The sequence below is a fragment of the Symphodus melops genome (assembly GCF_947650265.1).
Source record: "Symphodus melops genome assembly, chromosome: 10".
Taxonomy (NCBI): domain Eukaryota; kingdom Metazoa; phylum Chordata; class Actinopteri; order Labriformes; family Labridae; genus Symphodus; species Symphodus melops.
In genome coordinates, this window is record NC_136700.1 from 20341648 (window position 1) to 20357773 (window position 16126).

At 41.5% G+C, this 16126-nt stretch overlaps 1 protein-coding gene across 15 annotated transcripts in view; it reads left to right on the forward strand.

Annotated features, from left to right (window-relative positions):
* gramd1bb (GRAM domain containing 1Bb) overlaps window positions 1-16126 on the forward strand; it is a 115733-nt gene that overhangs the window by 86437 nt on the left and 13170 nt on the right. For 9 of the 15 annotated variants that reach the window (XM_079354863.1, XM_079354876.1, XM_079354870.1 and 6 more), the window contains 5 exons: window positions 3410-3620; window positions 7405-7428; window positions 9943-9963; window positions 10668-10691; window positions 15960-16044. In XM_079354863.1, coding sequence (XP_079210989.1) covers window positions 3410-3620; window positions 7405-7428; window positions 9943-9963; window positions 10668-10691; window positions 15960-16044 — 365 coding nt within the window. Of the gene's footprint in view, window positions 1-3409; window positions 3621-5802; window positions 5824-7404; window positions 7429-9942; window positions 9964-10667; window positions 10692-15959; window positions 16045-16126 lie in introns of all 15 variants that reach the window. The other 6 variants (XM_079354872.1, XM_079354867.1, XM_079354871.1 and 3 more) reach the window with 5 other exon arrangements.

The window sequence follows — 16126 nt, forward strand, 5'->3', positions numbered from 1 at the left end:
TCACTTTACATAGCGGGTGTGAGTATGTATGTGTGACCTGTAGTCTAAAAGAGCTACTCAAGTTCAACTCAATTTACCATTGGCCTTTGTGAGAGGATACTAAACTGTGTTTGTCTTTTTGGAATAGTGTTCATCTTTGCCTCTGTGCTTTCATGTTGTTTGAAGTGGAATAAGCATTGATAGGGGATGATACTAAATGTGCTTTGGGAACAGTTCACTGTGTTGTTGCATGATCATTTAACCCTTAGGTTACATTAGATGAATCACTGTTAACATTGAAATGCTCTCTGAACAGACGTGAGGTTGTCGAAGACGTAATGACTTTCCCCTTGCAATCCTCCATTTGAATTAGAGGTCAACAATAAATCTAAATGTAATAATAATTTTGACATATGCATGCATGATGAACATATTCCAAATGATTGTCTGTGTATTTGTTGTTTAACATTTTTATGTACAGTACATGCATCATGTATTGTCTGTTAAAAAAACCTATCAGACAGAGCCCTACTTAAGTAATGAGTTAACACCAATTGGTCAATCCCATGATGCTGAATGTCTATTAAGGGTAAATGTGCAGGATATTGGGGCAAAGAGAGAACAGCTTGTGTCATGCTCATCATATTTTAAAGCAGATATCCATCTTGATTCACTCATATAGTGAAAACAGAAAAACTGGAACACCTTGTGTGATTTGTGACAATTCATTCTCTGCTACTGAGAAGTGGTTATCCCATTGTTTGTTATACCCTTCTTGGAAAAAATCCCTATTGTCTACAAGATAAGGAGTTATTGGTTTTTATTGGTTTTCAGGCTTATTACCTTCTTATGTGTAATGACCTTTACCCAACAATCTACCAGTGGTTATTAGCTGTTTTTAGACCCACATTCTTCCGGGGATTTGGAAACTTGGTTAGTAGGTGATACATCAGGGCTCCACAGGAAAAAAAAGAAGTCTTTTCTTTTGGAGTACAAAATCTGTTGCTGGAATATGAGGTCAATATTTTAATTCAAGGAAACCAATGGAAGTCCCTGACAATGGAAGGCCTTAAAAAAAATGTATATTTGACCTTTTCCACATCAGCGATAATGACCAGGAGCTTTGAGATTAAGCCCACCTGCATGCATCACATTGGTATAACAAAGACACATCTGCTCACATTGGAACCACAAGCATGCCGTGATATCTGTAACAAAGGTTCTTTAAAGTCTTCCTTTTTGCATTGTTTTTTTTTTCCCCTGGTGTACTTGTTTCAGGTTGAGAATCACCTAAATAAACTTTATCCTTTCATGCTATATTTGGAGATCTTATGTATTTTCATTGTGGTTTAACTACACATAACTTTTTAATATCAATATCACTGTTCACAATGTTTCTTATGCAGACAACATTCTCATGTACTGCTTAGCACCCGAAACCAAGCACAATTACAACTTGCTTTTAAAACTGTTTGATGAATTCTGTACAATTTCAAATGTGTTATAAATGTTAAAACACACATTTCAAAACAATTTAGTCTTGTTTTCAAATGCTAAATCTAAGCCACAGAACATTCCTTCAATCTTTACTTCTCAGGGATCGAGTTTTTTTCAACCCAAAAGATATCTTGGTAATTTAATTGAGAAGCTTTTTACTTCCCACATTCAGTAGTTGGTGAAGAGATTCAAACTAAACCTGGGTTTTTATTTCAGAATCAAATCCATCCTTTTGTTGTCTAAAGTGAGGGAATGCATCCCTCTTCCTCAAAGCTAAATCTTCTGGATATTCACAGAGCTTTGAGGTCCATCACAAATTTTGAATTCCTCCCCCACTCGTCTCTGTTGGCTTTATGCACATGTTGGATGTCCATATGTAGACTTAAACACTGTTGTATTCCTCCCTACCTTCTGACCTAAATCCGTTAAGAATACACAAACTTGTAATCTTCTGTCTCAGGATCTTTTATTACTGTCTGTTGAAAAGTCTGAATTGACTTACCAAGCTGCTCTCATTTGGTGCTTTTAAGCAGATGTTAAATTGGGGGCAGACACATCTGGCTGTAATTGTTGTCCCTGATATGATTGTAGTCGATCTTGACACATACTGGTAATTGCTGATGTCTTTCAATATGTGTCCTATATTATTTTTGTAAGTATGGCTGATGGTCGTTTGTTGTATACTTTGTTAATTCTGCTGCCTCTCTTGGCCAGGACACTCTTGGAAAAAAAAACTTTGTGAATTGAGGTCAGAGGTACCTTTATACACCAGATTAGATTATTTATCCCCATACATTAAATAGATGCAAAGACTCAGTCGTCCCTTCTTTTATATTGGATCAGCCACTAAAGCTCTGCCAGTCAGACGGAAGCTGTCAACAGGGCACTCTATGATTCAGTCCTCTACACCGCAATGCAAGTCCAAAATGTAACAGGATATCAGTAATTCATGGGCACAAACGGGATCCATTGGCTGGCAGTGACGTAATGGCTTGCATAACGTCATGTCAAGTAACTGTGCCTGTTGGGCGCACAGCCACACAGATCACTTACCAAGCCTTTTGTTAGTATGTGACATTGTGAGGTGTGTGTGTGTGTGTGTGTGTGTGTGTGTGTGTGTGTGTGTGTGTGTGTGTGTGTGTGTGTGTGTGTGTGTGTGTGTGTGTGTGTGTGTGTGTGTGTGTGTGTGTGTGTGTGTGTGTGTGTGTGTGTGTGTGTGTGTGTGTGTGTGTGTGTGTGTGTGTGTGTGTGTGTGTGTGTGTGTGTGTGTGTGTGTGTGTGTGTGTGCTGGATTACTGAAGCTACCTAATAGGAACTTTGTGTATGATGGAAGGTCGGGGACTACCCGTCTTACAACAACAGTTCTTTCACTTAGTTTGAAAGATGTTAGTGAAGCAGCAAATCCTCACGTTAACGTCAACGTGTCCCTCTGCTTGAGCTAATGAAATCTTACTTCCATGTGTATCCCCCTATCATGTATCTCTGTTCAGTTAAGCCTTGTTAAATCTTTCAGAGGAACTTTTCTCCTGCCATGGGGACATTTTTTATTTTTATAATTTCAGGAAAACAGTTTTATTTTCCGTTCTTATAAAGACATATCTTGCAGAATATCGAACCAGGTGGTGTGTGATGGTGTCCTACTTTATTTGTTTTCCTCAGTGCAGCTGGGTTTGTTGTTGTTTTCCTGCCTGGTTTTCTCATATTAGCTTATCTCTTATTAGCCAGGTTAGCACATGGCGCTTCAAGCCCATTAAGAGCCAGATGATGTAAGCATGAGGGGATGGTGCTTGTGGTGTGCTGCTGTCACTCTAATCTGTGAATCCGACCTACATTGTGTTTACATTCATATACTAAAGGAAGTGTTTCTAAGTTGGTCTGTAGAAGTGATTATAAGTGGACAACATGCTCATCTGTCTTTTTCTTTTCTTTTTAGCACTGCCAGTAACTCAAACAAGAGCACGCCCGCCTGCTCACCAGTCCTGCGCAAACGCTCGCGCTCTCCCACACCACAGAGCCAGGAGGGTGAGAATATGGTCGAGAAGGGTTCAGACCACTCCTCTGACAAATCCCCCTCGACGCCCGAGCAGGTTGTCCAGAGAACATACTCCCTGCAGTCAGCAAGAAGCGGGGGAAAGAACTCGAAGGTGAGTGACCGGCAGATGCTCCTTTGTGGACCTGCTTGGCATATTTCTCAAGTACCTGTTTTGATTGATAAGACAGTAAATCTTGTAATTAAAAGTGTGGTGCGATGACACTTTGAGACTTAAGAAAATGTATTCATGTAAGCTCTCTCAGCACTTAAACCACTTTGAGTTGTATTGAGAGTGCTCGGCCGTGCGTCCTCCCCACTGAAAAGAGTTGGTGCCGTAAGGAGCGATTCCTGTTAGAAAACAATCACGTAGCAATTTGTGCTTCTCAAAGCTGTTCTAACATTTTCACAGAATTGCTGTTGCTTCACTGGAGGGGGGGGGGGGGGAGAGACACAGAGACACAGATGTCAACCTCATACACACTGATTAAGGGGTTAGACTGGTCAGGGAAAAGCTTAAGTAATTGTATACTGAGTTAGTATATGGCGGGACATTTGTTAATATTCATAATAGCATGCTCACTATGGCCAGTAGAACTGCACATTACATCTAGAAGACATTAATCAGACAGGCAACAGTGAAGTTATATCTGTTGAGTCGTGCTTCATGGTAAATTTGCATTGATCATACGTGACTTTATGACACTGTAGTGGAGGTTACTTCTATGTTGAATGTGCAGCCATACATAAACTGTGACTGCCTAAACACGTCAGAGCTGGCCCATGTATTCCCCTTCTTCCCATTCTAGTTGCGCAGCCTTTATGATTGGTTATTGACCTCCACGCACAGAACTGTTACGAGCAGGCTGCAGCTATCACTCTCCCGGCTTCAGGAGAGAATGCACCTTCCTCTCCATTCCAGCCTTTTATTTGAACATCCCATATACTCCCTTAGTCTGTTATTCTCCTTCCTTTTCGTGATGCTACAATTGACAAGATTAGTCTTTTTAGCAAATTCATTCTTTGTAGTTGATGTCAGGTTAGTGCGTCCCATCTGGGGGCTTTAATGGTCATCGAACGAGGGTGAGAAGAGAGTTTTCAAAAGTTGGATGAAGAAAACTCATGTGTCAGCTTACTATGAGTTCATCAGTAGTTCGGTAGATTCTATAAGATCTGCAGAGCAAAGTCTGGTTCCACAAGAGTCAGGATAGATATAGCTGGAAGATGAATTTTTCATCCACAACACGATGTGCACAGGTCTTAAGCCAACATTGTACTGACGATGGTGGACAAATTGGTATTGCCAACATTTTAGTTTCACGTCTTTGTTTTCCAAGATTCCTTATTGAACATTGAATCAGTGGATATTCTTTCAGCTCAGTGTAGCCATCGACTACGGAAGAGGATTAAGGCCACTAAACATATTGGTGGGGTTCTGAATGTAATCTTAGAATTCTGACTTTTTTCAGAATCCTGAGAAAAAAGTCAAAATTCTTAAAAAAAAAAAAAAATAAAAATAAAAATGAGAAACAGAAAAATCCAAAGTGTAGTCGAATGTCAAGTGAAGGTTCAGTTGTCAGAGGGATAATTTCTTGTTATGAGAGTGCACCTGAGTACAAGTGATGACAGCCAGGAGAAACTCTTTCAGTGTATTTGTAACCTCCCCTTAGCAGAGTTTTCAAAGCGTTCCCACGTCACTAAACGGACACTTATTTGATCAGTTGTAACAAGTAAAGGAGAAGTCGGGAAGTGGGGCAGTCTGATGTCATGTTCACATCAGAAGCTCTTCAGAACATGGATAGAAAAAGATGGCCCCTTTTAAAAGTTTGTTCAGGTGTGGTAATTGCTGTCCTCTCCGTCATTTCATCTCTCCTTCACTTATGGTCTCTGTGATGGACTGAATCTTTCAGGGGGGTTATCACAGAAAGGAGCATGTGGCGCTAATGTTTCTGTAAGCTCAGCACTCCTTTGAGCTTCCAAAATGTTAGAGAAAAGCCATGTCACTTTCATCTTCATTAACCCTTCTCATTCTGTCCTCATCTGTGTCAAACCACTTGTTGTTCAATTCTCTCTTGTTTTTTTTGTTTTGTTTTGTTTAAATTTTTTGTCTCCTCAACACATTGTGCACGCCTTCTCTCTGCTGCTGCTGCTACATGCCATATGATAATGTGTGCCATCTGATAATGACTGTATCGCTCTTCTGTTTGTACTTTCAGCTGTTTCTTCTTGCGGTTAATTTTTTTTTCTTTCATTTTTCGATCTGATTTTTCTTTGTTCTTCTCCTGATTGCATGCTAGTCTCACAAGCGACTATCCAAAGTAAGCATTACTCTTTTTTCTGTTCTTCAAGTATTTCTGTGCCCACCCTCCCTCTGCCCCACCTCGTGTCTTGTGAGCCACTCTGTGGAAATGTCCCAACCCTGTTTGCAATGTTTCACCCTGAACCCAGCTTGTTCCTGTGCACACTGCAACTGTCACAAGGCCCATCTGCACCCACAACCATGGCAGATGGACATTTCTTAAATCAGAGCCCCACCCAGCCACACTCACTTCCTGTCTTCCTTTTCTCTCCTCTCTTCTCCTTTTCCTCTTCCTTCCTTTCTCTCCTGGTGATATGCAATGTAGCACATTCCTGATTGTTTTTTTTATTATAGTTTGAGGCTACTGTATGTAAATACAATCCAAGTCAACAACTGCTTTTCTTTTCTTTATATTGCAATAAAAAGAGAAATGACAATGGTTATGCAAGATAAACAGGTGAAATGGAGCGTAGTAGGATAGATTTTAAAAAAAAAACTGCAATAAACCGTCTCAACTGAAAAAAAAAAAAAACAGTTTTTCTCCACTTTGGTCCATGTCCCATCCCTCTCTCAAATACTTATCCTGTTGTTACATTTCTGTTATGAGGGCTTTATATCTGTCATGCTGAGAGATTGCCTGGCAGCAAATGGATAAACTCTTCAAACTCCTGCCAGCATCTCAGTCCAGAGCTGTAGGACTTGATCATTATTTGTTCAGCCTCACTTTTTGCCAGATGAAAGGATCCCTCGCGCTCTTTTTTTTTTCTCGCACTATAAGCCCAAAATGCCCCTCCCCCTGCTGTAAAACACTGCAGGCTCGTGTCACGTTTTAGTGCATCGCTCATTTTGTCGCTTCATCATCCACCTCAGTCCTCATTTCATGATTTTCTTTTCTTTTCTTTTTTTTCTCTCATTTTATTTATGGCAGAGAATAGAGTAACTGTTTAGGGTTTTATTTTTTACAAAATGTGAAAGACACCAGGAGAGATGAGACAGTCACACGGGGAGAAAGTAAAGGGAAAGTTGTTGATGGTAGCCTCGTGGGGATCTATTTGCCACTCTGCAGTATACACTCCGTTTCACACACAAAGGCACACACAAACAACACACACACACACCAATTGATTACATCACTATTAATTTCTGTGCCACAGTCAAAGCCATCCCCCCCTCCTCCCACCCTGTTACAATCCCCCCACGTGAGCCTCTGCTGTCAGCAATGGTCACATGACCCCCAGACATGGCGTGAGGTCGTCTCCGCAACGTGAGCTTGATCACCCTTGCCCTAATGCAATCCAAATAAAAGAGTGCCTTCTGCAACAACAAAAAAAAGAGATTCCAGGCCTCTGCAGAAAGAGCCGTATGAACAACAATCCATCCGGCTTCTCATGTAGCATATGAGCTACTATAGGATGGGAGTCAGCACAGTAACACATACAGACCTCTGACACTCACATTCTGCTGGAAGGTTTCTTCTCTAGGTTTCATGTGAGCCACAGCCTCATTGGACCTCATCTTCTTTTTCCTCTCATTTTCTCTCTGTGATCACGTTGCTCACTGCTTTGGTTAACATTTTGCTTTCTCTTTAATTTTCTTTCAGTATGACAGACTAAACCTGATTAAAGTAAGCATTTCTTCTTGTTTTCATTTGACTCATTGACAATCCCCCACTGGCCGTTAGAAACAAATCCCCTGGCCCCCCATTTCCTCTGTCAATGTACGACTGTAGGACCCCCCCACCCCCCCAGTAGTTTCTGTCCCTTGTGTCCTTTCCTATGCTTTTCATCCCCTTAATTAATAAATGTAGGACATTGATTTGTAGATTATGTAAAATAGAAATAAAACATTTCTTTTTTGGGATTCAGCACAAAAGCTTGTTGTTATCTCAATATAACCACCTGTTTTTTAATCTACATATTTAATCACCATCATCATTTTTTGCAGAATCATTTCAGGTCGGTGGGATTAAGAGCCCTCCACTTACCTCGCTCTATTAGACATTACCAGCAGGTCTCCGGATTAAATTAACCTCAGTATTATATTTGATGCTTAGTTAAATGTATTATTGTTCGCAGACATAATTGATTTACACTTTAGGCGGATTCCACCCCCACCCACCCAAAAAATGAATAAATTAAATTAAATAAAAAAAAACACTTTTCATGTCACAACAAATGTCCACTTTTTAGGCTGCAAAATAATTTTGTAATCCAGCCCTATACATGGTGACATTAACACCAAATCATGTAATAGTAAGAAGTTATCAAAACTGACCTGAACAACTGTAAGACACTGAGGAGTCTCAGGCTCAACACTACTCACATTCTGTATATTTCCTCCTGTAATCTGACATCGACTCACCCCGCCTTCCCTCTGCAAATTTTCTTTGGGCTGCAAAATTTCATGATACGAACAGAAAATTTGTCAGTTTGCGTTCATACATGCAGCTCACTCGGAACACTTCAGGGTGCTTTGTGCATGTTTGAAAGCAGCATTGGATAGTCTCCTAGCGCTCTCACTTTCTTTGTGCAACCCTGGAAATCTCTCTCTCTCTCTCTCTCTCTCTCTCTCTCTCTCTCCAGTTCCATTAACAGTTTTATCAGAGGGAAAGTTTTATTAAAACATTTTACCAAAACACCTCAGCACAATCAGTTTTACATGTAAATCATGATTAGAGAAAAGTTCTCTCTCGCAGTCTCTTACTCCCTTTTTCTGTCTCTCTCTTTCTCTATCATTATTCTTGCACACCCAGTAGCGTGTGCAGCCGCACAACGGCACACACCTTATTCAGACGGTGACCTCAAAGTAATACCCCTCATGTCTCTTTCACCTTCAAATCAGATTAGTCCACATTAGTCTAGCTTTCGTCACAGCCAGGCCTCAGGCCTGCTTCTGCAGCTCATTGCCCACTTACAACCATGCACACGAGTAACTACCAAACCATGTCTGCTTCAGAGGAAACACAGGCCACACAAGGCACAAAAGATCAATTGAAAGTGTTTTGAAAGCACTCAGGTCAAATGCATGAGGGGAGATGGCTTTTGGTAAAGTGAGTGATCTGCCAGGTTCGACCTCAATATTCTTTAAAAGGCATTCTCCATATTCGCTAAAATTTGAATTCGAAGTGGATTAAAACTTTTCTATAAAATAAATTTGTCGTCGGCTTTTTTCTGTTTCTTATCAGCTTCAAATGAGGTACCTTTTTACTCCTGGAATCAGACACTGGATATCACTTTCCCCCTCTACTTCTTCTTCTCCCTCTAAATCCCTCTCTTCCTCTGAATGATCACCTGCATGTTTCTGCTCTGGGACTGTTTGCTCTCAGACTGTCAGGGTGAAAAGTGTGTTTATGTGGCTGGAACATGTTGTATTGTCATAGTAGTGGTTCAAATGTATCTCTGCTGCCCTCTGCTGATATAAAGCTGTAACAGAGTTTAATAGTTCACAGAGAAATGATGAGTGATGGCATCTCCAGCTTCAAACATGAATATTGAAAAAAACATTTTTAATTACATCTTGTTTAAGGAATTCAATCTTCAAAGTTAGTGTGTGTGTGTGTGTGTGTGTGTGTGTGTGTGTGTGTGTGTGTGTGTGTGTGTGTGTGTGTGTGTGTGTGTGTGTGTGTGTGTGTGTGTGTGTGTGTGTGTGTGTGTGTGTGTGTGTGTGTGTGTGTGTGTGTGTGTGTGTGTGTGTGTGAAAACACACACACACACACAAAAAAAACAACAACAATTACATATACCGATTTACCACAGCAGTCAAAGGCAGATGAAAAGTGACGTTATTTCCTGTTAAGCCACAGAAACCATTTGACATTTTAGTGAATAGAAGATCTTTTCAATATTTGAGTCACTCTAGAAAGAATGTGTGCATTTTGAGTGATGAGCTGATCAAACTGGGCGGACTACGTTTCCCTCAGCAGTGTTAGGCTCAGTATCAATTAGTTTTGAAAACAAAAATCAGTGCACTTGTTTTAGAAATGGTGTCAATTTCATGTCATTGTTGTAACATGATCAAATATATTATGACTTTAATGCGACACTGTCTTTATTTCTGTGGACGCACACGTGCTGTACCTGCTGCAGGCTGAACAACATTCAGAGTGAAGTAAACCCTCTCTCTCTTTCTCTCTCCACAGAAGAGCCAAAGCTGGTACAACGTAAGTCCCACCTTGTTTTTATCTAACGTCTGAGCGTTATGTGTAATTAATGTGCGTATTTGTGTGTGTGTGTGTGTGCTAATGTGAGGTCATGTCAGGTGGCTGACTCCTTGGGATCCACTTGGAGCTGATTTTTTAGTGGCAGGTGCTGCTGTACAAGATCAAAGATTTGTGTTCTTGATCCTGTTTATTGGAGCGCTAACTAACTAGTGTGGGTCACTGGTCCTCGGGGGAGGGATTAGCATGGGTTTAAAAGAGCCACAGGTAGACATGTAATGCAAGGAGGCAAGGATATAGGGAGATTAAGTCGGACACATGGGGTTTTTTTTTATTACCAGGGGAAATAATTTTACCAAAGTGTCTTCTTAATGACATGCTCTGTGAAGTCTTTACTAAGTGTTGCAGTTTTATGTTACGCCACAAGATGGTGCTCCAACACTATCACTGACCTAACCATTATTCTTTTACATGTTGTCGAACAACCACTTAATTCCTTGTTTCCTGAAGCGTCTTTGAAACTCAGAACACTAAGAAGAGGGTGGTGTTCATTAAGCCCGTGAGACTGTTGGACTTTACACCGCCTCCGTGTCAAACCCTAGTTTCTCTTGAAGTGTGTTTGTTGGACTTTTTCCCATTTTATGTTGTTTTATTTTATTTTATTTTTTTATTCCCTGTGTGTATACTCTTCCCCCTTCTCTCCCCAGCATGAAAGACAACACATCCTGAGAGTAAGCATGACTTGTATTCTTGTGCAACCCTGGAAATCTCTCTCTCTCTCTCTCTCTCTCTCTCTCTCTCTCTCTCTCTCTCTCTCTCTCTCTCTCTCTCTCTCTCTCTCTCTCTCTCTCTCTCTCTCTCTCTCTCTCTCTCTCTCTCTCTCTCTCTCTCTCTCTCTCTCTCTCTCGGTTCTCAGACTGCTGAAATGATAATATCCCTCCTGCCTGTTTCTCATTCCATTGACTTCAACCCATGCTGTTACCACCTAATGATGAAGCTAAACTTTAGAGGTAGTAATCTTGATACATAATGTCGAGTATTTACTATATAACTTAAGCCTTACTTTTTTAAATTAAAATACAAAATTTGCTTTTCTTTTTCATTTTATGAGATCACAATGATACAGTCAGGGTCCAACTGTGTAAGCTCCTTAGATGGGACAAAAGAAGGTTACGGCTTCAACCTCTAACTTTGGCTCACAGCAGGTGGTAACAAGCTGAGTTTCTCACTCTACTAAACAAATCAACAAACCCTCACGAGGTTCTGCTGGAAAAGTCTTGCCTTTAGACAATGTTGGAATAACAGAGCATGCTGCTTTAGCTGGTAGCATGCTTCCCTGCAGCCTTTATGTGAGTACGTCCGAATCATTATAGAGACTCTGTAAGAGTTTCTCGTATCTCATGTTGAAATCAAATAAAGAACCTTCTTAAAACAAGCTAATGCATTCAGCTGTACTGTAGTTAGCCACTCATGTTTCTGCTACTGACACTCCATCTAGATTTGAGCATCACACATAAACTTCAAATGTCTAACTGGTGTGAATCTCTAACAGATGTCATGTTTGCACAAAACGGCTGCCACCGAATGCATGAACTCGTCAAATAAAACAAATAAAAACAATAAAAGATACCAGGACCCTCAGAGGAAACAATACTCATTGACTGATGTCATTGAGACTACAACCATGTCTTAGACACCCATTGGTTTCTAATACTCAGTTTTTAAAACCCATCCATGGTGATCTCCACATTTAAAAAGCTATCTCAACAAAACTTTTGGTGACCTAGTTACAGGCAAAGAGGTGCAGCTGAGGCGGGCCTTAAGCCTCCTGACTAACAGCTGCAGCACATCAAGCGTGTCAGCAGCAAGATCTTTCACACTCCTAATTATGCAGAACTCCAATCTCAAAAAAAGAAAAAAAAACTGTCCCATGCAGTGTGTGCTGATAAAGACATGAACTATTCAGAACGAAATCAGTTTTTGTACCAGGCTGTGAACATATTTTAATTTCTTTGAATGTGTGTATGGTACTTCCAGGTCATTTGCAGCCAGCCTCCAGTGGACAGTTTCCATTTTTTTCCAATTCAATTCTGCTGTTCGAGGCTTGATAGACTGATTTATAGAATTATGTTCAGCATTGAATTGGTTTTGAAGACAGAGTAGGTAAGTAAGACTACATCTGAGTATGTGTTGACAATAATAACAAATGAAGAAGTATACAAGCCTTCTCCTTCCAAACAAGTGAGAAAAAAATGCAAAACAGCTAAAAAATGTTTAAAGAAGCCAGTTAACATTCTTTTAAATGTATAGAGGCTAAATCTCCTTCAGTTTTATCTGAGGAGTCCAGCAGCGACGTGTTTCAGGGCAAGGCCTTCATCAGCATTTTTTAAAAGTACCTGAATGTCTCACACTGACTTAAATTAGCAGTGTTTTACCAGAAGTGTGAAACTGAGTAAAACCAAAAGTTATACAGCAGTCATGATGGTGAATGCACCATTTTGAAAATGTGAATCTTTTCATTAGGCCTGTGTTTTGCAACATGTGACAGAGTTTTCCTCGTCACAAATTAGATACTGAAGTTCAATCCACAACAACGAGCAATACGTGAAATTGATCACAATTCTTTGTGAGTGTGTGTGAGTGCACCTCTGACTGGCAGTGATGACCTCCCATGGCACTGAACCAGCAGTGATTAAAAACCCACCCGTCCTGATGTGAGTTCTGAGCCTGTTGAGAGATGTGCACAGGGGCGATCATTTGTCACAGCTTTTGCATCAACAAAAGTTTGTGTCAATGCTTCCTTCGCAACCAAAACCACAAGCTAAGGGAAGTTGGCAACAAGAGGAAAAACACAAACAAACACTGCATTTGCTTTGCTGAGATCGCTGCACACAGTAACATAAAGGATGGGATTGTTGCAAACAGAATAGACACGCATACACACACACCTCTAGCCCTTACCCCCCCAAAGTCATAAACCACACCCTGGTTTGCAGTACCAGTCTCTCCCATCCCCGGCTGTTTGTCCAGTGGGTTAATCTTTAACCAGATCCATACACACAGTGTGACAGCAGCCCTACCTCATCCCAAATAATCGACTTTCACCTGAGCACTGCACACTGCATCAGTTACAATGGCCTCTTTCTTTACTTGGTTTATGGAGGAAATCAAGCAGAAAATAAATGCAGACCTAACAAGTTACTGCAAGGACTGATTAGTTCTGGGGGAATTAAGGAAAAAAAAAAAAAAACCTCTTGTACTGAAATGCAATCCACGTGGTGCGACAGCCTTCTCAACAGTTGGCGAGTGAATAACCTGTGATGTTTCCCAAAGACCCATGCTGCTGAAGAGTATTTTTGAATCCTCATCTATTTGTCCTGCTTCATATTGTCTCCACAATGTCTGTGATTGGGAAATAGCAGAGAGACAACTCTCTCTCAACAACACATTGACATTGTCCACACGAGTCAGGGAAATGCAAGCTGGTTCTATTTTTGCCGTTTGTTTGTTTTTTCACTGTCACCGGGACCTCCATCACTATGCCCAACGTCTTGACTCTTGGAATATCTTTAGCTAAGGATAGTGGGAGGGCATGCACACGGATTGTTTTTTAAAGCACTTCTATACTGGGAGCTGCAAGCTCTGCATCGTTGTGGCCTACCAAGAGAAACAGCCGGCGATCAAGTGTCAGGAGGACATGAATGGCTCCAATACCGAGGCTGGGAGGGGGAAGAAATGCCTTCATACCTTCAATACCTTCACTTCGCCACTTTTTTGCACCTTTACTCTGGACTCCAGCAGCTGCTCATACGTTCAAACAACAACCTGCAACAAACCAACAGAGAAATATTTACAATATTTTTGTCCAGCCACTTAACCTTGCAACCTCAGCTCTTGGGTATAACCCGTTGCAAACCCTGTCAAGGATTGATGGTGTTGTTTTGCAGCCAGAGGTAACTAGAGGTTATGCTCACATCTGTTCTCTGTAACTCAATCACATAGTCGGACAGCAAGACAGACTCAACAGACGGAAAAACAGGAATTACCCTCTTTTACTTGGTCCTGTTTTCATCCCTCTTACAAGGCCTTCTTTCATCCCAGTGTTATCTTTGTTTGCATTAGTCCTGCTCTCCACAAAGTAAACTTGCCTCATTCTTTGCTAGTCATAAACTGGTTAATTACAAAGCACTCAGACCTCGACAGCACCACACACACACACACACACACACACAAGGCTCACATGCTTACTAGGAGGAGTAAGCAGAAAAAAAGGAAAAAGCTACTGGCATGATAATAAAGGACTTGTTGGACGGGGTTACTATAGGGCAACGGCCGTAACTCCTCTCCCTGTGTGTGAAAGGAAGAGAGAGAGAACGACAGAGCGAGACGAGGATCATGGGGCTGGAGGGAGCGACATCCACCGCTTAAAGCTGAACTGGGAGCAGCATTGTAAACAGGGGGGGCGGGTATAGCAGCTCTGAAAACCACTAGATTCACAAATTGGTGTCCACTCTTATCTTCAAAATCAACTGGCTAGGCCTCCAGCGACAGAGAAGCCCATTAGGGGGGCTGGTTGTGGAAATTGTGCCTCTGTCCAGACATTAAAAAGGATCTGGTGTGGTGATTATGGATGGATACGACGATTTCACAATGTCCGACTGGGAGACCGTGTTGGAGCTGGATGAAGCTTTGGCAGGGTGGCTTCTGCAGGGTCCAGCAAGAGCGGAATGGGGTTGGGAGTGGGGCTGGGCTGCTTCGGACCTTCAAGACCCCGAGTGGGACACTGAGGAGATTCCTGCAGTAAGTTCACCTCCACTTTAAAACCATGAGGAGAGAAGTAAACGTAATGGTTTTGTTGTTTAGAGTGATTGTTCAGCCTCTTTTTGGGGAAAGTAATCTATAACGGAGTGGTCAGCAGATAGGCTTGTTGAAAGCTGCTGTGGTAATTCCTCAAAGGCGAAAAAAAAAATACGACTGGTATGAGTGAGTCATAGCAGTTTGAATTCTCCCAGAGCCCATAGGGACCTGACTGTTTTTCTGGTTACTGTGAGAGTGACTTGATGTTTCTGGTTGTGTCCAGTCGCACATGAAGCTTTTTTTTAAAAATAAATTCAACAACTTGTGTTTTTAGTATTTTTTTACTCACCACCAAACTTTTTGTAAAGCTGAGTTCTATCGGAAACTTTTTGTCTTTGTTTTACAAGGTAGACACATTTCATGTTTTTTGGTATTTGTTTGTATGTAAACTAGTCATCTTTTACCACCAGCCCTGACCTAAGTCATTGTGTTTTCCTTTTGGTCTCGGGCTACCTCTTGTTACTATATTGGCAGCTATTGTTTCCTGGAGCATTCCTGTTGAAGGAAAGCATCTGGCACAGACAGCGAGAGCTCTCACTTTGGCACACAGAGATGTTATACATCCCTGGCTCACTGTTAACAATCAAATGTGCAGAAGAAGTGAAGAAAAGTGTGATTGGTGTTGAATAGAGGATCTCCCACCCAGGTCAGAACGAAAACATGAATCAACCAACGATGTATGGTTTTGTTTACGCCTGAGGGTACCACTGTCAGGTTTCACTGTCTCCAAAAACACATTTGGTCTGTTACACATACCTCACATCAGCATGTGTAGTGAATGATCTACCGCAGGCTGATGTCTTTGGTTTGCGCTTTGATTGTCATTGAGGAAGCAGCCTTTAAAAAAATTACTCTGTCCACATTCCCCTGCTTGCCATTCACCAGACATCCATTTCCAAGCGCCTGTCAAAATCACCCACAGAATAAAAAGCTAACAACCAGTTAACCAAACAGTCCGATCAAACCTGTGGGTGGTTTTAACACGGTCGACCCACAGACTCATGGAAACAAATGACTTGCAGTGCTCGACAGAGACAACGCTGATGACTTGAGCGAGCGACAGAGCATGAAGAGTGAGCAGCTTTTGGGAGCATAGGAGTGAGTGTGCGTGATGGTGTTTCTGACTCTGCCTGTCACTGCAGGTGCTGAGCCCGACGTACAAGCAGCGAAATGAGGACTTCAGGAAACTCTTCAAGCAGCTCCCTGACACAGAGAGACTCATTGTGGGTGAGTGAACAACTTGGACACACAGAGGTTACTCGAGAGCAGCAGGGTGCAGCTCAGCAGCTCAGTCATTTGTTATCATAAA